The 26,184-nt window shown below is 40.0% G+C and overlaps 4 protein-coding genes across 4 annotated transcripts; 2 read left to right on the top strand and 2 right to left on the bottom strand.

Annotated features, from left to right (window-relative positions):
• Positions 1-979: 979 nt before the first annotated feature.
• LOC148099879 (uncharacterized) lies at positions 980-4,458 on the top strand. The gene is made up of 4 exons (XM_087849672.1): positions 980-1,059; positions 3,124-3,295; positions 3,530-3,723; positions 3,837-4,458. Exons 1-4 carry the CDS (start codon positions 980-982, stop codon positions 4,456-4,458), a joined length of 1,068 nt encoding a protein of 355 aa, XP_087705798.1.
• Positions 4,459-6,528: 2,070 nt separating this feature from the next.
• LOC148099878 (uncharacterized) lies at positions 6,529-8,399 on the bottom strand. Its single transcript, XM_087850493.1, has 4 exons — positions 8,270-8,399; positions 7,877-8,128; positions 7,211-7,300; positions 6,529-7,040 (listed from the first exon to the last, which is right to left on the bottom strand). The coding sequence occupies exons 1-4, from the start codon at positions 8,397-8,399 to the stop codon at positions 6,781-6,783; spliced, it is 732 nt and encodes a 243-aa protein (XP_087706619.1). The 3' UTR covers positions 6,529-6,780.
• Positions 8,400-14,896: 6,497 nt separating this feature from the next.
• On the bottom strand, positions 14,897-16,648 carry LOC148099877 (uncharacterized). Its single transcript, XM_087849671.1, has 3 exons — positions 16,335-16,648; positions 15,630-15,793; positions 14,897-15,117 (listed from the first exon to the last, which is right to left on the bottom strand). Exons 1-3 carry the CDS (start codon positions 16,646-16,648, stop codon positions 14,897-14,899), a joined length of 699 nt encoding a protein of 232 aa, XP_087705797.1.
• A 4,871-nt stretch (positions 16,649-21,519) lies between these two features.
• Positions 21,520-23,782, top strand: LOC148099876 (uncharacterized). The gene is made up of 3 exons (XM_087849670.1): positions 21,520-21,630; positions 22,953-23,140; positions 23,269-23,782. The coding sequence occupies exons 1-3, from the start codon at positions 21,544-21,546 to the stop codon at positions 23,780-23,782; spliced, it is 789 nt and encodes a 262-aa protein (XP_087705796.1). The 5' UTR covers positions 21,520-21,543.
• Positions 23,783-26,184: the final 2,402 nt, after the last annotated feature.

The following is a 26,184-nucleotide window of genomic DNA, read 5'->3' as shown; positions in this document are numbered from 1 at the left end:
GCTAGATTATCAAAATGAATATACCTAACTACACTGAGACTGGCATAAACAGCTAACAAAAGCAAAATAAAATGTCAGCGTTCTAGTTAATGTAACAGTGTTTATTTGGTATCATTCCACTTGCCTAAAATTCCTCGGAGTCAGCATCACTGAGGATCTGTCCTGGACCCTTCACACAGGCACTGCTATCAGGAAAGCTCGCAGTGACTCTGCTTTCTGAGGCGGCTGAGGAAGTTTGGCATAAATGCTGACTCAAATTTCTACAGGTTGTGATCAAAGGTTTGCTGACGAGCTGCATTACAGTCTGCCAGCAGCTGAAAATCACTACAGAGGGTGGTGAAGGCAGCAGAACACATCACTGGCATGAGGCTTCCTGCCATTCGGGATATTTATCTCCAGCTGTGCCTCCGTAAAGCGCACAGCATCACCAAGGACCACAGCCACCCAGCACGCCAGCTGTTCTCCTTGTTACCATCTGGTAGACGTTACAGGAGTCTGTCTGCTCGGACTACAAGACTCAAAAAAACCTCAACTACAACACCTGAACACACACACCACACTTCACAGGATGCACACAGAAGCTACAGTTTCTCAAGTGGATTCTACACTCTGTTCACTTCATTTTTATAAGTATATAAATAAAAATCAAAACCCTTACTCTGTGCAATACTGTACTAACTGCCACTTTAAATCTTGCACTGCTCAGTTTGCACTGCTGCTCACTCCTGCTACTTTATCTCATGTGCAATACGTTGCCCCCCCCCCCCCCCCCCCCTCAAAAGATGTCAACGGTCACACTTCTATTTTAAGATTTCTTAAGATTTCTTTATTTATACATGTGTGTATATATATATTTATATATATTTAGTCTGTTAATATTTTACTGTACTATAAATACTAGACATTTCATTGCAATGTTGACCCAGTGCGAACTTTCATATGACAAATAAAACTGAAACTTGCCTCAAATGTCAGTGTGATGGGGAAACAGCGCCCCCTGTCTTGGTTTGATCCTGGCTGCAGTGATCGCTTCCAGTCGCTGCTGAAGATACGCAATAGGTGAGTTGTATTGTTCGCACACAATGTGCATAAAACCTGTTTTATCACCTGACGAGTGCTTAGTGGGCACGTGGCTGACACCAGTTGGATTTAAAACTCTTGGTAAAGCGGAATAGTTACAAGATGTCCTGCTGTAGCTGTGTGGGGCGGGGTGTGGAGAGCCATCTGTTGTTATGTTCCCATTCAGGAAATAAACTAATCAACCAGAGCAGTGACGGGTTTTGATATGGGCGACATGGGCCGTTGCCCAGGGCGGCATCGTGGGCGGATCATTCATGGGATTGCATGGGCACCATCTAATAACTGGCTCGCAAAATACAACATTGCAAGCAGTGTCTCTTGCAATAGAGACACTGCTTTCAAAAATTCATTGAATGAATTCATTCATTCAAAAATGAAGCACCAGGGGACACAGAAACATGGTTTTCTCCATCAAATGGCAATTTTCTAAAAGAAGTTGAACTCATGGCAAGGCTTGATCCTTGCTAGAGTGAAGCAGAAACCTGTTGCACTAACATACATGATGCAGATGTTTTTGCCAGCTGTTCGAAGTTTGTACAGATAATACTCACTCGTGTTTCAGCCACAAGTGTTTTGTGCTCGGCTGTTTCTTCCCTTTGACTACAGTTTATTTAAACACAGTAATATAACAAATGCAGCACAAATATAAAGCTAGTGCTCTGAAACAGAAATATAAAAAGCTCAAACAATTACAAAAGCATGAGCTAAAGTTAGATATCATACTTAAAAGCAAAAATTAAAGCAACAAACTTCCATCAGCTGCTGCAGATCTCCTTTTAGCAATCACAGGTAGCAGAGTGTGTCAGACACACTGTGGCTGTGCTGAGCGTGGACGAGTGTGTTCATCTGAAAGAGGTGTGTGTGTGTCTGGGAAGTGCTAGATGTATGCAGACTTTTTAAGTCCACTTTATATCATTTTATATAGGGCCTGCAAATAAAAAAATGTGGTGTGTTATTTTTGGATTCCCAAAAAAATGTAAAGGTTTCTTACACCTAACTATCGGGAACCGCCACGTTAAATTTATCGAGTGAAAAAAAGTTAGTGTTCATCCTCCAGCTTCACTGTGTTCATTTTATGCAGACGGCGCTGTCTGCCGCCCTTGCAGTTTTAATGCCCAGTGAAACGAGTCCACCAGTGCTCCGTAGTGGCCGAGACTGCTGGCGATAAGGAAAGGCTGCACTTCATAAAGGACTCATGCTCGGGGAGATGTTTTCTGGTTGACTCCGGCCCCAAGAAGAGCCTTGGGAACTCTTGTGTCGTCTTTGTATACCTCAAAAATGGTATATTATCTAATCTTAAAAATGTTTGGGGGGATTTCCCGCGTACCACCAGAGAGAGCCAAAGCACCACTAGTGGTATGCGTACCACATTTTGAGAAACACCGCTCTAAGCGATTGGCGTGAGAAATTGGTAGAACAATTACCTTCTCTTCCACTAGAGGGCAGTACAAATACCTGCTCTAATTAAATGGGCCAACTGCTAGTAAAACAGAAGCTGTGAGACGGCGCAGAACGTAATAGCAATAGATAAATATTTGAAAAGGAAAAGCAGTGCTCTGACCTGGAACCTGGAGAAATGCCGACCCAGACGAAGGCCCAGCATGATTATTTGTTAGAAGAAAGCAAAAAAGGTATTGTGGAGACAAACCGAGCCAATTCCGCCAAAACTGGTGCACGGAGAATTATCTAAATGCTTTTTGTGATATTTTTGTTTGGTGGTGTGCTGTGTGATTTTCTAATGTGAAATATGTGCTGTGGCTCCAAAAGGTGTCAAGTCTTTTTTAAACGCTGCTACACTTGCTCAGAGGGGGTCCCATGATTGCAGGATTTTCTCTGTGTTATTGTGGAGTCTTTACCTTACATTATAGTTGCTGTTATTTGGCACTATATTAAAAAAAAATCAACCATTCTTTTGTTTCTCCACTTTTGTTTTTATTTTGGCAGACTTTGTTTTTTTTCTCTAATATCTTGAGCTATAATTTCATATCAAAATAACAACAATGTTGATCTGCTCACTATTTTAACACCTCCTGTTGCAAACAGGCAAGTCTTTTGGCCAAGAGAAGAGAGTGGGTGGATCTTTCTACAGCAGCTCCATCATACAGAAAGTCTGCTACAGATGGAGAACTTTGATGAAATCCATGTCATCGTCCTGATAAACATCTATGCCTGCCTTCCTTTGACCATGGCAGTGAGCTGTTGGGTGTGTTTTGTGGTACGTAAATGAAGACTTTTAATACTTTCTATGTCTCACTCCTGCTGAACTAATTCACTTTTACAAACAGTCTAGTTTTATAGTTTAGTTAGTTCTAGTTTTTCGTAAGTCTAAATCACAGGATAAACCACAGACAGGATAAATAAACTCATTTGCTGTAACAAATCTCTTTAATTCAAAAAGGCATATTTATTACTGCATCAATGTGACTTGTTGCATTAATATTTTCTGCAGGTACAAAAGGAGCAGGACCCCATCACCTACTACGCAAACCTGTTGTTCTCCAATCTAGTCCAGTGCAGCATGATGATCCCTTTATTCATCCAACCAAACAGTGAACTAGATAGCGATTTTCAGTATTCTCCTCAAATTTTTTGCTGTGCTGTGATTGCTAGTATTAGCTTCAAGATGTGCATTGCTACTGAAAGGTACCTGTCTGTTTTTCTCTGTCTGTATTGCATTAAATCAAATTCTCAAGCGTCCCTCTAAAGATAAATGTCCTCCTATAATGATCAGAATGTCTGTTTGTTTTGTGTTGCAGGTGTTTGGTCATCACCCGTCCACAGTGGAACTGCATCAGACAAACTAAATGTTCTGTGCCGCTCTCTGTTCTGGTCTGGCTCCTGTCTATTATCACTGTACTTCTTGTTGAAGTGTTCCCTGTGATTCCAATCACTTTTTTTTTTCTTTTTTTTCCCTTCGTCCCTTCTTTCCTGTTCATCCTCACTTTGGTTTGGACCCTCAAAGCTCTGCCTGCTACCACCTCAGTGCCCACTGAAGAAAAACGAAGAATTGTTGGAACCTTAGTTCTCTTGTTAATTAATTATCATCTGACGTTCTTTCCCCTAGTCTTTATTGCTTTCAAACTGGTTTTACCAAGAACGACAGGTTTTGGTTTCCCACATATTGTTAATATTGATAATATTCCCCTATGTTTATTTCTGCTCAGTCCCTTGATGGATTTTATTTTGTTTTTTCTCATGCTGAAAGGCCCCATCAACAAGCTGCTTGTATCTCTGTGCTGCTGCAGTATGGACAACACTGTAGGAGAGGTAGTTGCAGATACAACGCTGGAGCTACAAAACTGCAGCTACGGCACCGCAGCAGACGTAGCTGCACGGGGTGACTGTAGCTCAGGTCAGCCACTTGTTAATGCTGCATAGTTTTCACGGTGGCTTTGGAGAGAAGTCTTCAAATAAACCAGGGACGGAAAACCACTATAGTTACTATATAATCCCAAAAGTATTTGTAGCCCAGCTAGAAAAAAAGAGCAGTGGGAAGTCATTTTTCAGTGTATGATGTAAACAATTTAGTTCTTTCTTTCTTTTTTGGTTTAAAGGAAGATGTGGACAAATAAGATTATCTGTTGTTGTATTACTTGGCCAATCAGCAATGAGCTCCCAGCTACCCTTGCTGTTGACCTTGATCACATGACTTTCTGTAGTTGCCAGTTCGTTCCTGTTCATACAAAGCGATGTGCCTGAGAAACTAATGTTACCAAAGTCGGATTGCTAACGGTGTGTTCACACCGAACGCGATGGACGCGAACAAAAATGCCCCAAACGCCCCTAATTTGACGCGTGCACATTCGCGCCTCAACGCGTGTCCAAGAAAAATCCATCGCGCCAAAATATGATATTTTGACGCGCGTGAACCGGAAATGTGGGAGGGATGTGGGAGGAAGTTGTGCCAGACCGGTATCTTTGCAAGATGGCAGCTGTCGAGTTAGCGCTTGAAGAGAGAGTCTCCCTTCTCTATGTACTGTGGAGAGCAGAGCAGCGGCGTAAAAGACGCCCTCGCCGTACCTGGGTCCATCAGGTCCTCCAGAGGCATGAGCAGTTTGGTGAGTTTCACCATTTGCTCCAGGAGCTGCGCCTGGATGACGGCCGATTCCAGCGACATCACCGTCTTTCACTCGGCCAGTTTGAGGACCTGCTTCCCCGGGTCGGTCCCAGAATCGCCCGCCTAGACACCAATTACAGGCGCTCAATCCCACCTGCAGAGCGCCTGTCCATCTGCCTGAGGTTAGTAAAAGTATTTAATACGGTAGTCCTTTATTGATACCTGTGCTAATACATGCTAAACCATCCATTTATACACTGCTAACATGGATGTGCTATGCTAACAGTGAATGCTCTCGGTGTTTACTGATAGCAAACTGTGGTATGGAGACGACTGTTTATAATATTTCTAGTGATACTCAGAAGGTCTCATCAAGTCCCGATTTAATTTGATTTATGCTGTTATCAGTGTTTGAATGATAGCATGGCTGTGGTGTCATATCAATGTATGCGCTCGGTGTTTGCTGATATCAAACTGTAGCATTAGGACCACTGAGATACTCACTCCTTTTTATTTAGACCTGGTTTAATTCTGGGATAGTTGAATATTTGTATATAATCCCCGCAGACTGTTTTAGATTATATCTAATATATATCATGTAATTATCCTTATAATTACAAAAGGTTTTATGTAAGATTTATGTTTTGCAATTTGTAATTTTGGAATTTCAATAATGTATTTTGTAACTGCAGTACACATAATACTCATTTTAAACAATTTTGTCCAGGTTCCTTGCCAGCAAACAACTCCTCCAGAGAGGCTGTCCTGGTGAGGGAGAAATTCATGGCTCACTTCTCGGCGGAGGGAGCTGTGTCTTGGCAACCAAAGGAGTAGCCTGTTTGAAGTCCGAGTGACTTCCCCACAACGGCTCTTTTAAGAGCCACCCACAAACCTCTAAAGAGTGTTCCTGTCTTTTTAAAATTTTCTTAATAAATGGAGCTCTACTCCAAAATAAACTAACCTCTTTTTACTCTCTTAAGTAACTTGTCTTCACTATGTTCCTATATACAGTGTGGTGCAAAAGTTTGGGCAACCTTATTAATAGTCATTATTTTCCTGTATGAATCGCTGTTACAATGAAAAATGTCAGTTAAATATATCATATAGGAGACACACACATTGATATACACTAAATATTTATTTCATTTCTCTTTTTTTGTGTTGCCAATTTATGCACCTGCTTGATTTAAACAGTTATTGCACACTTTCTGTAAACTGCATTTCACTTCTCAAATATCACTGTGTGTCTCCTATATGATATATTTAACTGACTATTTTTATTGTGACAACCAGTGATTTGTACAAGAAAATAATTACTTTTCACAATGTTGCCCAAACTTTTGCATCCCACTGTATTATTATGTTTTGTCATTAGTATAATATGAAATAAATTCTACTTGTGTCAAGTCGGGTGCCAATATTTGCTGTGTAGTAGAACAGAGACATTTTGTCATTATAAATGTTTATTTGAAAAAATATAAATTCATTAACAAAAACATTTATCATAAATATATGAAATTTAACTATTTACAGAGAGACAGGAATAAAAAGGACCCAGCTTGGAGTGGGAGAGCCTCAGGGAGAAGGAGGAGAAAAATAAGAACATTGTTTCTGCCCTGGAGAGCTGCTGCCTCATCAGAAAACTACTGATCATTAGGGTCCAATGTTTCCAAATTTAACACAGCTGTGCTGTTTTCAAAAGCTAATTTATAAATTTGAAATTTCACGAATTCTCGTGTCTGAGGCGGCATGCTCTCCAGAACAGGAACAAGGCCGAGGAGGAAATGTTCAGTTGGAGACGGGCGTGGCCTCTTTAGGGACTCCAGGATGGCCAGCTCCACCGCCGATGGACCGTCCTGGGACCCGTCCCTCGCCCGCCTTCGAGCTGTCCTCCTCTGTGGGCCTGTAAAACACAGCACAAAACAACACAAAGTAATGAGAAGGCTGCTACTAGATTTTCATTTTCAAAATTGAAAAAAACAGGATATAAACAGATTGGTTGTAGATATTTAGTAAAGGTGATCACAAGGGAATTCAAGCAAGTAAAAAGCTGTCAGTGCTTGATGTTCATACCTGTGGGTGCAGCAGCAGGAGCTGAGGGACCAGGGACTGGGGAGCCAGGAGAAGAGACAGGGGAGGACTCTGCTGCATGATTACTTGACTCTATGAAGACAATATTAAATGTTAACAGGTTGAAGACAATAGTCATAGAGAATATTATATTATTATATACTTATATACTTATTATTATATACAGTGGTCTCTCATTTATTGCAGCACATGAACAGTAGTCACAGTTCTCACAAGTTGATTCTCAAAGTGAAAACCTTTGTCGATTTTAAAACGTAAAAGTATTATGCCGCGCTTTTTCTCCGTCTGCGGCGCCACTTTTGTGCGCCTTTTTTGCTCCCGGTGCAGGTGTGTATTTCCGAATGAGGGTCATAGTTATGAGTGTTTTTGTGCTGTTTTTTTCTATTGGACGTGATGGTTATCAAAACCAAACATGATAAGTTTGGCAAGCGCAGGAGACACGACACGGAGGAGATTTGTCATTTGGGCTGCAGAATGCAATGCGCATTGTTGAAAGCTGTATGGTGCAATAAAAAAAATCAGCGAAAAGGCGAGGCAGTGACGGATGAACAGCGGGACTACTGTATACTGTTTATTAATAAACAAAATATGTTCCTGTATGACAACGAGCATAAATTAACTGCCTACATTAACTCAATGTAAACATACCTTCTGACTGACACTCCCCTGCTGCCTCTTCGGGCTGTCCCTGGTCCTCGGGGGAGAAGTTCTCCACGGTCCGCACCATATTACCGCTAGTCTCCCGCGGGGTGAGGAAGGGGTCCAGAAACCCCATGACCGCGAAGAACTTCCATTTTCTCCCCGATCCTGCTGCAGACCCACTCCCCTTCTCCTTCTCTGTCTTCTTCTCCTTATTATAAGTGTCCCTGAGGCTCTTCCACTTTCTCCTGCAGATGTCCTCTGAATAAACGCATTATCTTGTTAGCGTTAAGGTATTTGTACATCAGTGGGAAAATAGCGGGACAGTAGGCGGGCTTGCTAGCTTTTGCGCGGGTTCATCGGGTCAGTCTGAAAATTAAAAAGAAGAAGGAATGAACTTACCAGGTTGCCCGATCTCCTCACTTATGTGTCTCCAAGCTAGGTCCTTTTTATTCCTGTCTCGGTAGAAGTAGTAGCTAGCATCATATAGCTCTGGGTGATTAGCCACGGCACTGATTAGCTTTTCCTCCATACTGAATGAAGAATGAAGTGCTTTGGCTGGATCTGCCCCTTTGACCTAGGTCAGAGCCACGTCACCAGGCTCCTGATTGGTTGTCGCGGCGCGATTTGACTCTGGAGTTCAGATTTTTCCAACTCGAGCGGTAGACGCGAAACGCGCGTATGCACAATATGCAACACAAAAACTCACGCGCGTGGTTTTATTTGCGAGTCAAACGCGCCAGACGCGCTACACTGACGCGCGTTTCACGCGTTTTGGCGTTTTCGCGACGCAAATCTGCTTCCGAATTTTCGCGGGACCCACAATCGCGCGTCATCGCGCTTTTCCATTGACTTTACATGTAAACCTGACGCTCTATTCGCGTCCATCGCGTTCGGTGTGAACACACCGTAAGAGCCATTTCATTTGTGACCAACACGTCGCTAGAATTCTCTCGCTACTGCTCTATTCCGGTGTGGTTGCAGTATATTAATGACTAACCTCGTGTGGATGGATTATCTCCGTAATTCTTCTGAACAAAAGTTAGCATTCATCCTCCAGCTTCACTGTGTTTATGTTATGCTAACATAGCTGTGCTGCTAGTGATCAAGTAGCAAATCATTATATACCAGCTAGTCCAACTTCCGTAACCCTACAAATGTCACTGCTGATTAGTTTTCTGTCTTCAATCATTTTGGAAAAGATAAAAGAAATGTATTATTTTCTTTTTCTTTTTAGAAATCTCTCAGTAAGAACATGCTGTATCATGTTTAGGTGAAAACTAGCGAGCTAACTTCCTGCTAACTTCTAACTCAATTAAATTGAATAAATTCTGTTTTCATGGATGCCCGGATGTTAAACTTAATTGTTACACCGTAAAGCAGCAATGCTGATCATTTTATTACAGATGAAATAAATTAGACAGTTTTTAACTCTCAGTGATGCCGCAGCATTTGTATGACTTAAAGGACGGCGTTTTGGACCCAGATTACTGTGTGAAGCTCGTGACTACGGTAGCGGTAATGCTCAGCTTTGAAGCTTCCCAAAGTCGTACTAAAACAGTTTTTGGCAGTTTTTTTGAAACATAAAATCACATAAAATAGGTTTGTAGTCAGAGAGAATTTAACCAGAATTCATACATTTTTTTTGAGAAAATTAAAGGATTTTAACTGCTCCTCATAGTGCGGAAAATACAGTAATCTGATTTTTTTCTTAATTTAGTAAACCCCAAAACTTCTAACAGATAATTGTGCTTAGAATACAGTTTAATAAATATTACAAAACAGATAATGTAATTATTTCTAGATAGGCTGGAGTCTTTCAGTATCCACAAACAGCATGCTGGTTCAGACACTTCTCCTGGTCGATAGCGCTTTCTCTTTTCTCCTTGTATAAAAAAGATTTTTCATGTTAGTTTTATTTCAAAATTCATGGTTAAAAAAATCCTGTACATATGAACAGCAGATAATAAAGAAAAGCGAATGGTTCAGTCTAACACGTATTCTGCAGTAAGACATTGAACTTTAGTAAAACTGTACAGTTATAAAACTTGACTTTAATCTGAGCCAAAATGATTTTCTAAGAAACAAATACAACAGTGACGTAAACGTCACCTGACAGTCTGTTGTTTGCTAAAACTGGTGACTGGATATCAGCCACTGATAAAGTGCTGTGTAGTTTTCTCAGTGTCCATCTCGCCTCCTTTTAAAGTCTGTCATTTTTAAACCAGATCAGTCACTCTGAGGGAAACAGCAGGTCTGCGGTCAAGAAACAAACTGCATTTACTTATTTTGTGCACAATTTCATGTCGGCATTACATTATATTGAACAGCAGCTGCAATAAACAAGAGACTATCACCAGGACACGTGGACGTGCTTCCTGAATCATCAGCAGGTGTTAAACAGCTGACAGGTGAGATGGATGTGTACAGGTAAACTGAGGGTCCATATAGCTGATCGGTGGTGTCGTAAGGAAAATGTTGGCTCGTTATTTATGTTACAGAAACAAAGAGACACAAGACCAGGCAGAACTTTTAAGTAATTTAAGTCATATCATTTTTGTCTGAAGATGGAAGTTTATCGTTTATATACAAAAGATATACTATATATATATATATATATATATATATGTAGATTAGAAAGGTATACTAATCATCCACAACTATTTTCAGTTGCAGATGATAAAGGATTCATAAAGTTTATTCATGCAGGTCCATATGACAGAGAATATGCATGTTCTTTTTGTTTTCATATTTTAATTTATATTTAATTGTGTTGTAGTTTGCAGTGTTTTGTGTTTTTTCACTTTAAATTTGTAAAAGGAAAAAGCTGAAAATTTAAATAGTTAAAAGTTGAAATGTGAATAGTTGGCTTTTGTATTATATGATTTATTTATTACATTTTATGTGGAGTGAATAAATAAAAGTATATTTACGGTGGCCCCTACAGACAAAGCACATACAAACTCCGAAGCACGTACAAACTCCAAAACGTAAAAATACGTACAAACTCCAAAACACGTAAAAACACGTACAAGCTCCAAAGCACGTAAAAATACGTACAAACTCCAAAACACGTAAAAACACGTACAAACTCCAAAACACGTAAAAACACGTACAAACTCCAAAACACGTAAAAACACGTACAAACTCCAAAGCACGTAAAAATACGTACAAACTCCAAAACACGTAAAAACACGTACAAACTCCAAAACACGTAAAAATACGTACAAACTCCAAAACACGTAAAAACACGTACAAACTCCAAAGCACATAAAAACTCAAAACACGTGCTCCAGGATGCTAGGGGCAGTGTTGAGCTTTTGTTACCTAGTGGCTACACAAGCTAGCAAGTACCAACGACCAGATTTGGTGTGTGGTAGTAACAGGTAAATGAACTTTTTTTTTAAATGTTTTTTTTAAATTATTTGACTATATATGAATATAGTTCTTGTGTATAAATACATAAACAATACACATATGCTTTCATGCTTTCAATTGTGTAATTTAAGTAATCTAGGTAGCTCTGTTTTGGAAGTTCAGTTCATGCTAGAAATGTGTTTTGGAGTTTGTACGTGTTTTGTCTCTAGGGGCCACTGCATATATTTATATATAAACATATATAAATAAAACCACTTTTTTTTGTACATTAGTAATTCCTTTTGTGCATAATTTTATATTATTGTTAATAATAAATTAATTAAAGCAACAAAACAACCTGAAGAGCCGGTTCGGAGCCGAAAGAGCCGGCTCTTTCGGTTCTGTAAAAAGAGCCGGAAATCCCATCACTAAACCAGACATGTCTACTTTTTAATGGACAGGTACGATACAAAGTCGGCATTTTGCTAATTATTCTAAATATTCCTAACTATTTAAACATTTTTCAGTATCCTGCACTGTTTGTACTCTAATTTTAACAACTGTACTGTACTCTGCTTTGGTAACTATTGTCCATGATGTAAAAATGTAAAAATCATGTTTCTGTTCTGTTTGTATATGTGTGTGTGTGTTTTTTTGTTTTGTACTGCTGATACAACCAAATTTCCCCTTGTGGGACAATTAAAGAATTATTCTATTCTGTTCTATTCTTTTCTATTCTAATTGATATCATATCCACCCAGAAATCTCGAGTTCGTCATTTTGCCCTTCCACAATCATTTGAATTAAAAATTAAAAGAGCAGGAATGTTAAAATTAATAATAAAAGGAATTTGTTGGCATTTTCAAAAGGTACAAATAAAATATTGTTGATAGACCTGCCCCCTTTATTATCTACAAAATAAAACATTTAGCCTTGATCTGTTCTGTTATTCTTCTTTTCAAAAGAAAAACATTTCTAGCCTTCCAGTGTTCTAAAAAATTAAAAACAAACACAAATATAAGATTATTAGAATTTTTAAAATATAAATACTTAACATTGGAAAATACTATAACTGTTAACTATGGTACAGAACTTAACAAAATGTCATTAAAAATTATAAATACTGATAAAAAAAAAAAAAAGTCATTCTTTTTAATTTATAAAATACAATCTGTCATATTTTCGAAGAAACTGAACATAGGAACTGTACATTTTGTTCAAATTATTCATACTGATTTTTTTGAATCTGTACAATTTGCTTCCCCTTTATTTTAACAGTAACTTTGATTATTGCCTCCTCTAGTTCCTTATCAAAGGGACTCCACAGCTCACTGTCAATGTACAGGCTTTGTCCATTTTCCAGCAAAACCTCCAGCTGGCTTGGCATTTCTGTTGTGGCCACAACAATGATGATATATAATATTATGTCACACCTCAATCCTTGTAAATGCTGTGCTGTGCAGCTGTAAGCCATACGAGGACTGGCTCCACTTCATGTGGGAGAGGCTGATGTGGTCTCCCACGTTTAAGTTGTAAACGGCTGCCTCCCTCCAGAGGCAGACTGTCATGGTATAACCATCCTGAAATCACAAACATGACAGAATTAAAGATTTATTAATTAAATAATAACAAGTCCAGTAAATGGGGGGAGCCCACAGCCTCGTACATTCTGTACCAGCAATGTCAAATTTGTCACGTTAGTTTAACTATTTTCAATATAAAACTTAAATTTCACTATTACCTCCTTTAGCTGGAGATTTTTAAGGGGAACATGTTGTTTCCCTGACTTCACTTTCTTTACAGCAGGAAACTGAAAAGTAAATTTAAATGTAATGTCAGTAATAGTCAGTGTAGTGATCTGTGATAGGTTTTTATTTTTCCAGCCATCTGTTTAGATTATGTTATTGTTATTGTTAGTATTCTGCACATGGCATTGATCTTCTCAGAAGCTGTTTCATCTGTATCGGTTATTATGATGATTCTCATATACTGTGATTATGAAACAGCTTGTAGAAAATCCTTCTGTAAACAGTACATTTTGTAACTTAGTTGTATGCTTTAGCGACAACAACTTCAATGAAAAATTTGCCAGTTTCAGATATACAAATTATATTTGCTATATTTGTTTTTATCAAGTAGAGACTGTTCATTAGAATCTAGCATTTACAATACAAGTGCATGTAGACACATGGGCTGCATAAATACCAGAAACGGTTTGAGGAAAATATTTATTTTTCTAAATTGTGGTTAATAACAACAGAATTAAGTGTCTGTTTGACAACAAAAATGATCATTTTAAGAATAAAAAATACAAGCAGTAATGAGTTATTTGAAAACCCATAGCTATGTAAATTCTAATGCAACCACAAATACTTACCTCCCCCACCTCCCCTTGTGCTGTGATGAGCCCGCCATTGGCTGAAATCATCTTCAGAGGAGTGATAGGAGCAGGAGGATTGAGGAGATAATCTGCTTGCCTGTAAAGGTCTTCCTTTACATTGATTGTGGGAGCCCTAAAAAACTGGGTTTTACTTGTTACATTAATGTAGAAAGGGGGCGCTGTGCCTCTGAGTTCATAGCCCCGCCCCCCCGCTGGACCTTTATGGCAAATTCTTCAAAAATTGTGACCTTGGTCACACTCTCCCCATCAGTGATAGCTATGACTGTGTTTCTTTTTGTTGTTAGCAGTTTAGCAATTTCATCTTTAAAGTCCCAGCTGATGACCTTCTGCTGGTCACAGGATTTCACACACAGACAGGCACTCATTGTTCACACACATGGCTGTTTAAGATGTCACATGTTAATGAGAGCTATGCCTATTCATGTAACCACAATAAAGAGCAGTGCTATGGAGGGGCTGACCGAGAGTGACGGGGTTCAAGTGGTTGGAACAGGCTTGGTCTTGGTCACCTCCCTTGTGCACGAGATCACACAAAGAGCTCTGGTGTCTGGTGGGTTGTTTTTGCCATTGTAGTGGATTGTCTCGGTTGTTCCAGCAATAGGTTTCTGCTTAGATAAACACGAAACTAAACTTTTTATATATCAAAAAATAAATATGAATATTTTCGTAAAATTCTCTTTCTGAGACCTTGACATGAGTATTTTGACCTTTGCCAGCTAATCTTGTTGAAGTAGCATTGTTTCAGTAAAACGTGTGAATCTCACAGGCACATCTACTTTATTATAGAATTAATATAAAAGTGATGTCCTGACAGAAAACCTTTTTGCGTATGATTTCAATAAGCAATCTGTTTCCACTACATATTTTCCTTTTCATTTTGTACTACAAGTACATTTAGATCTTACGGTGTGTTCACACCAAACGCGATGGACGCGAACAGAGCGTCAGGTTTACATGTAAAGGCAATGGAAAAGCGCGATGACACGCGATTGCGGAGAGCGCAAAAATTCGGAAGCAGATTCAGCCAAAAATTCAGCCAAAAATTCAGCCAAAACGCCTGAAACGCGCGTCAGTGTGGCGCGTTTGAGTCGCGAAAAAACCACGCGTGTGAGTGAAGACAAGTTACTTAAGAGAGTAAAAAGAGGTTAGTTTATTTTGGAGTAGAGCTCCATTTATTAAGAAAAATTTAAAAAGACAGGAACACTCTTTAGAGGTTTGTGGGTGGCTCTTAAAAGAGCCGTTGTGGGAAAGTCACTCGGACTTCAAACAGGCTACTCCTTTGGTTCCCAAGACACAGCTCCCTCCGCCGAGAAGTGGGCCATGAATTTCTCCCTCACCAGGACAGCCTCTCTGGAGGAGTTGTTTGCTGCCATGCGACCCAGGCCTTGCAACGGCTCCACCACAGCAGGTGCCACACCCCTCACAGCAGGTGCCCCTCTCTCGTCCACACAGCGCAGAAAATTGTGGAGAACACAAGTTGCCTTCACACACTTCTCTGCAATTTCAGGACGGAGCTCCATGGCGCGCCGATACAACCTTCACTGTTATGAGAGGATACCGAAGGCACCCTCCACTATCATCCTGGCCCTGGAAAGGCGATAGTTAAAGATCCTCTTCTCTAAAGGGAGGAGGCGTCCAGGGAAAGGCCTCATGAGCTCACGCCGCAGCGGGAACGCTTCATCAGCCACAAAGACATGGGGCTGGGCTCCACGGTGTTCTCCACCAGGTAGAGGCTGGTCAGGAGGCAGATGGAGAGTCCCAGCCCGAAGAGCCTGACCAAAGGTGGAGTTGGCCAGAATACCACCGTCGCTGGTCCTCCCGTACCCCCCAACATCAATAACGCGGAAGCGATGCCCTGCATCCACAACCGCAAGAAGAACATTGGAAAAAGTTCCCTTGTAGTTGTGGAACACGGATCCTGAGTTGGGGGTGCCTTCGTCTGGACGTGCTTCCCATCCAGAGCTCCACAGCAGAGAGGGAAGTTCCAGCGCTCCTGGAATCCCTCTGCGATGGACCGCCAGTCTTCAGTTGAAGGCACAGCCATGAAATCGTTCACTAGACAGTCCCAGATGGCCGTCGCTACCTGGGGGATGATCTGGCTCACCGTGGACACACCAACTCGAAAACTGAACGCGATGGTCCTGAAGGAGTCCCCGGTGGCAAGGAACCTGGACAAAATTGTTTAAAATGAGTATTATGTGTACTGCAGTTACAAAATACATTATTGAAATTCCAAAGTTACAAATTACAAAACATAAATCTTACATAAAACATTTTGTAATTATAAGGATAATTACATGATATATATTAGATATAATCTAAAACAGTCTGCGGTGATTATATACAAATATTCAACTATCCCAGTATTAAACCAGGTCTAAATAAAAAGGAGTGAGTATCACTACAAAGATTAACCCACAGTGGTCCTAATGCTACAGTTTGATATCAGCAAACACCGACCGCATAGATTGATATTGCAAACACTGATAACAGCATAAATCGAATTAAATCGGGACTTGATGAGACCTTCTGAGTATCACGAGAAATATTATAAACAGTCGTCTCCATACCACAGTTTGCTATCAGTAAACACCGAGAGCATTCACTGTTAACATACCACTTCCATGTTAGCAGTGTATAAATGGATGGTTTAGCATATATTAGCACAGGTATCAATAAAGGACTACCGTATTAAATACTTTTACTAACCTCAGGCAGATGGACAGGCGCTCTGCAGGTGGGATTGAGCGCCTGTAGTTGGTGTCTAGGCGGGCGATTCTGGGACCGACGCGGGACAGCAGGTCCTCAAACTGGCCGAGTGAAAGACGGTGATATCGCTGGAATCGGCCGTCATCCAGGCGCAGCTCCTGGAGCAAATGGTGAAACTCACCAAACTGCTCACGCCTCTGGAGGACCTGATGGACCCAGGTACGGCGAGGACGTCTTTTACGCCGCTGCTCTGCTCTCCACAGTACATAGAGAAGGGAGACTCTCTCTTCAAGCGCTAGCTCGACAGCTGCCATCTTGCAAAGATACCGTCTGGCACGACTTCCTCCCACATTTCCGGTTCACGCGCGTCAAAACATTATATTTTGAGGCGCGATGGATTTTTCTTGGACACGCGTTGAGGTGCGAATGTGCACTTATTGCATTTATTACTTCCAGGCTGGACGACTGTATTATCAGGATGTCCTAAAAACTCCCTGAAAAGCCTTCAGTTAATCCAAAATGCTTATCTTAGAGGTTGCTTTAGGTGGTTGATAACCCCAGAGATGAGCAATCTTTATCTCACATTCTCAAAGAGAGGTGAACTGCATATATATAATTTGAAGTTTGGTTCAATAAAGTTCATATTTGTCATATTTATATAAATTTGTGCAATAAATAAGGCTTTTTTTCCCTTCTATGTATTAATTTTACTGATGCTTCTTTGACCACCATTAATGCCCACCCCACTCTTAGTTAGGGACTGAAAGTTTCTACAGTCTTAAGTACAAGTACCAAAGTTTCTACAGTCACCGATTAATATTTCTAAAATTGCTTGTGCTGAGAAAAAAATTAGTTATATTATAAAAGAAAAAGGACAGTACAAGTTCATATGGTAGAGACTTGATGGGACAGCTAAAAACTTCAAACTATCACACTGTAAAAAAATTGTAATATAAAGTATTTTACAGTGTATTTTAGAGTTTTGTACTGTTCTTCTACAATATCATTAAATTCACATAAATAGACGGCGATTTTACTTTTCAAATGTAAATTAACGTAAAATCACTGTAAATGTAATAAAACATAATTTTCTTGCTTTTTAAATGTATCTGTCTGTACATATGTATATTTAGATTGTTAAAATACATTCACAAATGCATCATAATTCCACAAATATTTGTCCGTCATTTGAAAGATTGATCTGATAAATTCAAATGTAATGCCATGGAAAAATATATAAAATGATTCATATAAACTTTTTGTACATCAAATAATAATAATTATTATTGTTATTTAGGGCCTTGTAATCAGAAGGTTGTCGGTTCGAGCCCCGGCTCGGACACTCTCGGTCGTTGTGTCCTTGGGCAGGACACTTCACCTACCACCTACTGGTGATGGCCAGAGGGGAATTAGAAATTATAAGTGGAATTGCAAAGCGCTTTGAGGGTCTCATAAAGCGCTATATGAATGCAATCCATTATTATTATTTAAACCAACTGTTAACTGTATATTTCTGTACATTTAAGTATTATTATTCATATTGACGCATTCATTGACCTCGTTTATAGGTCATTTCATTGTTTAATCACATTAAATTGTTCCTAATTTAATGTTTAAAAGCACGTGAAAAAGGCAAAATCCCATGTAAAATTAGGGCAAGAAACTGTATTGTCATTACTGAAAATAACCGTATTTTCATGGGAAAGTTATTTTCTGTTATTTTCTGGTATTATTTTGGCGCCCCAGCTGCTGGGATATTACTGTTTTTTTAGGATTTCTTTTTTTTTTTTTACGGTGCATGTAAGTGTCATGGTCCCTGTGCCTGCTCAGCTGACTCGGTATGGCATCAAGTGTTTTTGTTTACTTTTGCTCCCCTCGCTCCCCTCCCGCGCCCTGCTCCTTACCGGGGCGGAGTCATGGTAACTCCCGCCTCTGGCTCCTGCACCTGCAAACGATCATCTAATAAACACTCTCACTACTTAAGGCGGCCACTGGGAATTCTTCGTCGCTGGATTATTGTGTAAACACTCATCAGTGTCATCACTAAGTCTCATGCTTCTTTCTGAGATTCCTTATGATATATGATACAGTGTTGGGAAGGTTACTTTTAAAAGAAGAAATTTGACATATTGCACACATTGCAGGTGTAGATTAATATATATACACCATAATTTAAAGATGAATTTTCCACTATGCCTAATATCAAATTAATCTCACATGAATGTCCAACAGAAACAGGGAGAACAAAGGGAGATTTGAACCAGGCTGATATGGGTTACCCAGCACCTTCTTGCTGTGAAGTGACAGTGCTAAACTGTCATCTCTGGGAGAGAGTTAATATTTTTATTTCAACTACAATAAGTAAGTAAAATTCGATCTTCAGTGTTTAGAAGGTCAGAGGCAGAATAGACTGGAAGATTACCAGAAGCAGTTACAAACAGTGAACAGCAGGTGTCAGTGTTTTCCTTTTTCTGCAGGAGCAACACAGATGAGTGAAAAGTTAAAGAAAAAAACAAAAACCTTTTATGACCAAAAAACCCTGTATATAGAAGAGTTACAAGAGTGATCACATTTATCTTGTGTTAAATCTAAAGTGAACCCCATGAAGGCTGCCCATCCAGATGCAGTACCTGGCAAGGTGCTCAGAGCATGTGCCTACCAGCTCACCCTCATCCTCACCAGAATCTTCAACCTCTCACTAGATCAAGCAGCCATCCCATCCTGTCTAAAATCAGCCACAATCATCGGCACAGGGATGATTACTAGTCCACAGAACTAGTAAAAAGTATACTTAAACTACTCATTTTACTGCAGGAAGCTCATTTCTCTGTAACACAGGTTGAACTTTAAAAACACAGAACGTTACTGACTGAGGTTATCAGACACCCAAAGCAGCCACTAATAGCTAAATGTATTTATTGCACAATCATCTGTCCAACATGTGTCAGTGCACGCGAGATAAGAAGCAGAGAAAAGAGGATGTAGCTTAGAGAGTTTCTAAAGTGCTGTGTCTACAAGAACTTTATACACAGCAGTTTGTCAGGAAGACTAGAAATACAATAAGACAAACAGGTTTATCTTTCAGTTTGCACAGACACTGAAATGTCTTATTGTGTTTTGCTAATGTTGATAGAGAAAATGCTTCTGCACTGTTTTTATTGATTGATCGATTGATTGATGTTACATATTTAGTTGTTCGTATTAAACCAGTCAGATGCTTTCATAAAGTAAAACCTTGTCAGAAAGAGAGGAATGCTAGCTGGTTGATTTTCATGCTGTGGCCTCCTTTGATTTTGAAACACGTGACTATGAATTGCTTAATGTGATGAAATGGGGTGTAAATAAGGCAATGAACTTCCCCTTTCAAGATCTTTGATAAACATATTACAGAGTTTACTGAGAAGTTAAGCTGGGAGCAGTCGTGAGGTAAGTAAAGACGATATTAGCTTTTCACTTAATTTTTCTACTTGAAGATTAGAAAAGCTATGAGGAAACTCCCTTATGAGGCTGTATTTGTCATGGTCCTGGGTCATGCGACCCAGTGTTTTGAGTTTTAGTCTATTTTGATGTTTATTGTTTGTTTAGGTTCATTAAGTTATTCTAGCTCATTTGTAATTAGATTACCCTTGTGTTAAGTCTCCCTTGCCCTTCATGTGTTTATGTCTGTGTGTCTTATGTTGCCAAGTTCATGTTGTCGTTTCTGTCATCTTCCCCTGTACTCAGTCTCCCTGGTTCGTGCGTCTACCTGTCATGAGTCATGTCTGCGTGGTTATGTTTAGTTCATGTCATGTCTAATCTCCATGTTTCCTGTTTTACTTTGAAAGTCTGTATTCAATGTCAGTGTATTTAGTTTCAATTCTCCTGTCCTGTCTTTAGGTTCATGTGTGTCAGCTGTGCTCCCATGTGTGGCCACTTCCCCTGATCATCCCTCATGTGTATTTAGTCTCTGTGTTTCATGCAGTCTGTGGCTGTTTCCCAATTCAGGGTCTGCAGCCTTAAAGTACGCAGCCTCAACGATCCTCAAGGGCCGCGTACTCAAAGACCGCTAAGGCCGGAAGTGCGAGGCTTGTGAAATGGGACGGTCTAGCGCTGCCCAGGTTGCCTAGCAACCATGATACTAACAGCTGGAAACGTTTCATACAGCTTTGTTTGACAGAAATGAAGGAGAAAATCTTTTGTTCATTTGTTTGTTTGTTTCTACATGAGCTTTGATCATTCTCTGATTAAGCTCAGCTATTGAACGGCGTATATTTTAAAGTAAAGGCTTTAAAACCAAGTTAGTACAAACGTCACTAATGTCACATAACTTTATATATAAGTAATATTTTCATGTTCTTCGTTATTAAACATTTGCACATAAATAAGTGACATAATATTCAGTACTTACTTAAAGTTTACTCTTCGGGCGCCCCTCATCCGCTGTTTTTTTTCGGCAAAATTATCCACACCCACCGCCGCACTATGCATTCTGGGATATGTTGGGCCACGAAGTCTACACCGCCACGTCCTTAAAATTCAGGGAAATGAAGGACGCATTTGAGGGCCGCATTTCGAGCAGCCTTCGAATTGGGACAGCCTTTGTCGCGTTGCTGTGACGTAATCGGCCTTAAAATGCGGCCTTTAAGGCTGCAGACCCTGAATTGGGATACAGCCTGTGTCGCGTCGTCTGTGTTCTCACCTCCATGTTTTCACGGTCAGTCTTTGCAGTTATCACCATAGTCTCTGAGTCTTCTTAGTTTGTCACAGTACTAGTTTTCCCAGTTTAGTTATAGTCTAGTTTAGTCACGCTATCCCTGCTGTGTTTGTACACTTTGTCTTCGGCCATAATAAAGGCTCGCTTTCTGTTAAGTTCCCTCCCGTCTACTCACTTGTGTACGCACCTGGGTCCATCACACACACCACCACACGGCCTGTCTCTGCAGACCGTGACAGTATTACAAATTGGACTGTGTGTGTGTGTGTGTTTGTGAGAGAGAGAGAAAGTGAAAGAAAGAGAAAGAGATGTCGCTTCCAGGGCAGTTACGGTGTATACGACTGATGTGATGTGCTTTCCACACCAATCATTCATGAACTAACATAAATATACAAGTTAAAGTAATGGTGTAACTGCTGCTCTGTATCTCTGCTAAACTGAAATTCTCTCATTTTGATTGGTTTAAGAAACAAAAGCGTGGACACCAACAACACCACTACAGAAAATCAGACAGAGATGGAGCCTGCCCGTGTGGTGCTGTGGAGCAGCTTATGTGTCTGCCTTTCTTTGACCATACTGGTCATCTTTTGTGTGTGTTGTTTGGTATGTAGCAATCTTTTTATATTTGTCGTTGTGGAAACGATTTAAAGGTTTACTACAAAAGACAAACACAGCCCCAAAATGCCCCAAAATCAAGACATGGAATTGAAATATTAATCATCAAAATTGTGATGAGTGATGACTTCAATGTGCAGAAAGAGTAGCACTGTGTCTTTGTGAATCCAGAGAAAGCATACTGGTTTTGAAAGCACTGGTGCAGGACAGGTATGAGGACAGTGTGGCTGGCGGTGGTGAGGTGGGGGGAGGATTACATTGGGGATCACCTCTTAACTCTTTTTTTAATTACAATGGTGATGGACAGGCTGACGGATGAGGTCAGGCAGAAGTTTCCATGGGCTGTGCAGGTGGAAGAGATCCTGGAGAGATGAAAAAGGTCAACAGACGCGAGATGGAAAAAAATGTGTGTGAATTAATAATAATAATGGATTGCATTTATATAGCAATTTTCAAGGCACCCAAAGCGCTTTACAATGCCACTATTCATTCACTCTCACATTCACACACTGGTGGAGGCAGCTACAAGTGTAGCCACAGCTGCCCTGGGGCAGACTGACAGAAGCAAGGCTGCCATATCGCGCCATCGGCCCCTCCCAACACCAGTAGGCGGTAGGTGAAGTGTCTTGCCCAAGGACACAACGACAGAGACAGAGAGAGCTGGGGGATTGAACCAGGGTCAGAGATAGATGAGTTTAAATACCTGGAGTCAACAAACAGCAGACGGTGCAAAAGAGAGCCGAAAAACAGCTTCGGCAGGGTGGAGCAGGTGAAGATAAGATGTGTGACAGAAGGATGGCAGCGAGAGCTTCTGTTGTATCCTGTGGTATAAAATGTCGCCTTTTCTTTTATACGTGCATCATGTTTTTATCTCTGTTTGCCATCTTCCAATCTCTCAGTGTAAGAAAGGAGATACGGGGCTAAGAGTGGAAACAGCAAATTTATCATCAGTTCAAAATAAAATCCATGTTACATATTTCTAACTTGGTACTCTCAGAACAGTAAAGCTATATTCTCAGGTCTTCAGCCAGTTTCCCTGCACGTAACTGTACTAAAGTGTATGACATGCAAAATTACTTTACACACTTTTTATTATTTATTTCTTTTTTAACTTTTGTTTTCTTAGATTTGACACCCTAAACTCGATCTTATCCTGAATAAAGTACCAACAAAGACAGAAACAAGACTTCATCACCACATCCCTGAAACATTTTACTTAAGCGCCATTATGTCTTTTTAGAGACTCGGTTTAAGACAGACTGTTATGTTTATTACCACATCAATGTAACTTTCATTTACTTTTCCTGTAGGTGCAAAAGAATAAAACTCCTATTATCTATTACACAAACCTCCTCATTGCCACAGTTATCCAGATTTGCACTATCATGATGATGGTGTCAAAGCCTGATGACAGGAAAATCTCCAACACTTCTTCTCTTGTTTTCTACTGTGCTGTGATGGCTAATCTTTACTTCAAGGTGTGCATTGCCCTGGAAAGGTATCTATCTGTCTTTCAGTGACTTTACTGCCTCTGAGCATTGGATTTCACTGTGCAGCATCTTTATGGTCATAAATATGATATTCTGTATTGTGATAATCTGTACAGCTGCTCGTCTTGTATTGCAGGTATTTGTTCATCGCCTGCCCACTGTTGGACTGCATCAGGCAAACTAAGAGTTCTGCGCTGCTCTGTGTTCTGGTCTGGGCTTTTTGTATTGTCAGTATTCCTCCTGCCACAGTCTTACAACAATATTTCCGTTTAAGTTGTTTCACCCTCCTGCCGGGTCTTCCGTTCATCTACTGTCTAATTGGGATCCTACCAGCGCTGCCCGCTGCCACCGCAGTACCCACTGAGGAAAAAAGAAGAATTGCAGGAACTTTAGTTCTGCTGTTGCTTAACTACTTTCTGATCGTACTTCCCACCACCATTTTTTATATTTTAATCATCTCACTTCATTATCACTTCGATACTGATACCCCAGATATCGTTTTGACTTTGTCTCTGCTCAGTCCTTTTGTAGATTTGACTCTGGTTTTTTTCATGCGGAAAGGGCCCATCGACAAGCTGCTGGCATGTCTGTGCTGCTGCAGTATTGACAGCCCTGCAGCTGACGTAGAATCACACCATCAGAGTGGCTGATGGGTGCAGAGATGTGGGTTTACTTCAGCAGAGACAAGTGGAGAAAAAAAGGAGAAGCAGAAATGCAGAAAATAAAGAGAATTTAGTTTCCCACATATTTCTCATGTTTGTATGTATTTATATGTCCTGATTATAATTATGGCATTTCCTCTTTCATAGACAGCTTTATAATACATACTAGAGAGTAAGCAGGAAAATGTAAATAAGCCATCAATTCAAAGCTTTTTATTATTTTTATGCAAGTTTTTATTTTTTAGACATTAAAAAATATGTGCCTTTTTGTTCCTTTTGAGTGTTTTTCTTTAGTGAAACTCTTGTTGATGTTAAAAATATACAATCATCTTCTAATTGTGTCATGAGATGACGGTGAAGCTGGCCATAAATACTGTCCGTTGATTGCCATGAATTAACTCCAGGTGAGCTGCCCAGGTGAGAGGATGGCAGACAATCATCCCCATAGGACGCACACAGCTGCTCACACGGACCATGACAAATTGTCTCTACTAACACTAAAGGAAGACATGAAAAACATCAATTCTGAGACAACTTTAGATTTTTTTAGCATTAAGAGGTTTAAATCCAGAGGTAAAGGAAAGTGTAAACACTGACTGTGAAATCTGGTCTTTAAGTCTGATGTCATTAGCCGTGTGGGCCCAAACTCTGCTGCAGGTGATGGCAATTCTGGCTCTTTTTAGAGAACCGGCTCCTAAATATGCTTTTATTTATTCACTCCACATAACATTTAAAAAATAAATTATAAAATACAAAAACCAACTATTTACAATTCTATTTTTAACTTTTAAAAAAAAAAAAGCTTTCTCCTTTTAAACAAATTTAAAGTGAAACAACACAAACCACAACACAATAAAATATAAATTAATATGCAAAACAAGGAGTTTTTTTCCTGCTTGGATTGCATACATAGGATTCAGTGCATGAATAAACTTTCTGATTCCTTTATCATCCACAACTAAAAATAGTTGGAAATCAAGTGCAATCATTTTCAGGTCTTTATAAATTGAGTTCTTGCTGGGGTCACAGGCTTCTACAAAAACTGTCTAATACAGCTCTGGGTTGGTTTATGTGGTTGTGGTGGTCTACTGCATGATGTTGTAGATGCAGCAGCAGCAACAGTTGCAGTAGACACATTGGCATCTTCATTAATATCACACTCAACTGACTGTGTTTTATCTTCCCATTGCCCTAATGGGTGGACAGTTCTCAGGTGCCTGTGCAGGTTGTTTGTGGAGCCGGCTCCATGTGATATCCTTTTCTTGTCCTTAAGTTATGTTTTGTCATTAAAATTAAAATGGTTCCAGATTTTGTTTCTTTTCTTGGTGTCACTTATTTTCATTACTAGGCCTTTCTAATGTGACTATGTTGTCTCTTGTTGTTGCCCTCCCTCCTGCTCTGTTCTTGTGCAATTGCGAGTGCAACTACTGCCCCTCCCCCTTCTGCTCTGCAAACGTGCTGCATGAAGCGAAAAAAAGTGAGAGAGAGAGAGTGAGAGAAAGAAAAAAAGAAACACGATCCTAATAAGGAGCTGACACCTGTCCAGTGTTGCCAACTTAGCGACTTTGTCGCTATATTTAGCGAGTTTTTAGACCCCCTAGCGCTAAAAAAAAAGACGTGAAAGCGCATATCGCTTTTACTCTCAACAAGCAGCGGGTGCTGTAACGCAGTCAGTTCTTCTTTTACTCTTTTACTGTTATGCTGTTTTGTGGATCACAAGGTTTAAAACTACTTATAAACACACACACAAAGTAACTCCACCAGAGTGCCTATTTCGGGTCACTTTTGCCGGTCAAAGCCCGGATTAAGGAGCAGGGTTGGAATTGTGACATTAAAACAAAACAATAATTGCTAAAATAAATTTAATTTGTAGTTCTAAATAAACTCTAAATGCATTTAGGACGTTTTTTACTCACTTTATGTCTCTTCCACGATGTTATTTCTCTCTCCAGCAGCGTAGGTTACAATTACATTAGCATGACCAATTATGCAAATTAGGTGATGACGTCATTTAGCGACTTCTAGCGACTTTTAGGACAGCCAATAGCGATTTTCCTTACTGAGGAGTTGGCAACACTGCACCTGTCATTCATGTCAATGATCTGGCTCTAAGAGCCGTTTCGTTCGTGACCGACACATCACTAGCGGGTCCATAAGTCAAACGATCACTGTAGGATCACTGAGAGTTACAAACTGTCTAAATTCTTTTATCTGCAATAAAATGATCAGTGTGGCTGCTCTACGAGGTGTAACAATTAAGTTTAACATCCAGGCATCCGTGAAAATGGAATTTATGACATTTAAGCGAGTTAGAAGTTAGCAGGAAGTTAGCTTACATCTAAATATAATATGGCATGTCCTGACTGAGGGATTTCTGAAACAAATTAAAA

Source organism: Neolamprologus brichardi, chromosome 13 (assembly GCF_056152115.1).
Source record: "Neolamprologus brichardi isolate AB-2024 chromosome 13, ASM5615211v1, whole genome shotgun sequence".
Classification (NCBI taxonomy): domain Eukaryota; kingdom Metazoa; phylum Chordata; class Actinopteri; order Cichliformes; family Cichlidae; genus Neolamprologus; species Neolamprologus brichardi.
This window is presented reverse-complemented; position numbering and strand designations above follow the sequence as displayed.

Excerpts from the sequence above, each read along its gene's own strand:
- LOC148099878 (XM_087850493.1), bottom strand. The coding sequence starts at position 8,399 with ATGGAGGAAAAGCTAATCAGTGCCGTGGCTAATCACCCAGAGCTATAT. Across the intron at positions 8,129-8,269 it reads TGAGGAGATCGGGCAACCTG|AGGACATCTGCAGGAGAAAG; the intron begins GTAAGTTCATTC and ends GCGTTTATTCAG. Across the intron at positions 7,041-7,210 it reads TCCTGCTGCTGCACCCACAG|GCCCACAGAGGAGGACAGCT; the intron begins GTATGAACATCA and ends TGTGTTTTACAG.
- LOC148099877 (XM_087849671.1), bottom strand. The coding sequence starts at position 16,648 with ATGGCAGCTGTCGAGCTAGCGCTTGAAGAGAGAGTCTCCCTTCTCTAT. Across the intron at positions 15,794-16,334 it reads CGCCTGTCCATCTGCCTGAG|GTTCCTTGCCACCGGGGACT; the intron begins GTTAGTAAAAGT and ends AATTTTGTCCAG. Across the intron at positions 15,118-15,629 it reads AGACTGGCGGTCCATCGCAG|AGTGTGTGAAGGCAACTTGT; the intron begins AGGGATTCCAGG and ends AAATTGCAGAGA.
- LOC148099879 (XM_087849672.1), top strand. The coding sequence starts at position 980 with ATGGGGAAACAGCGCCCCCTGTCTTGGTTTGATCCTGGCTGCAGTGAT. Across the intron at positions 3,296-3,529 it reads GCTGTTGGGTGTGTTTTGTG|GTACAAAAGGAGCAGGACCC; the intron begins GTACGTAAATGA and ends TATTTTCTGCAG. Across the intron at positions 3,724-3,836 it reads ATGTGCATTGCTACTGAAAG|GTGTTTGGTCATCACCCGTC; the intron begins GTACCTGTCTGT and ends TTTGTGTTGCAG.
- LOC148099876 (XM_087849670.1), top strand. The coding sequence starts at position 21,544 with ATGGAGCCTGCCCGTGTGGTGCTGTGGAGCAGCTTATGTGTCTGCCTT. Across the intron at positions 21,631-22,952 it reads TCTTTTGTGTGTGTTGTTTG|GTGCAAAAGAATAAAACTCC; the intron begins GTATGTAGCAAT and ends CTTTTCCTGTAG. Across the intron at positions 23,141-23,268 it reads GTGTGCATTGCCCTGGAAAG|GTATTTGTTCATCGCCTGCC; the intron begins GTATCTATCTGT and ends CTTGTATTGCAG.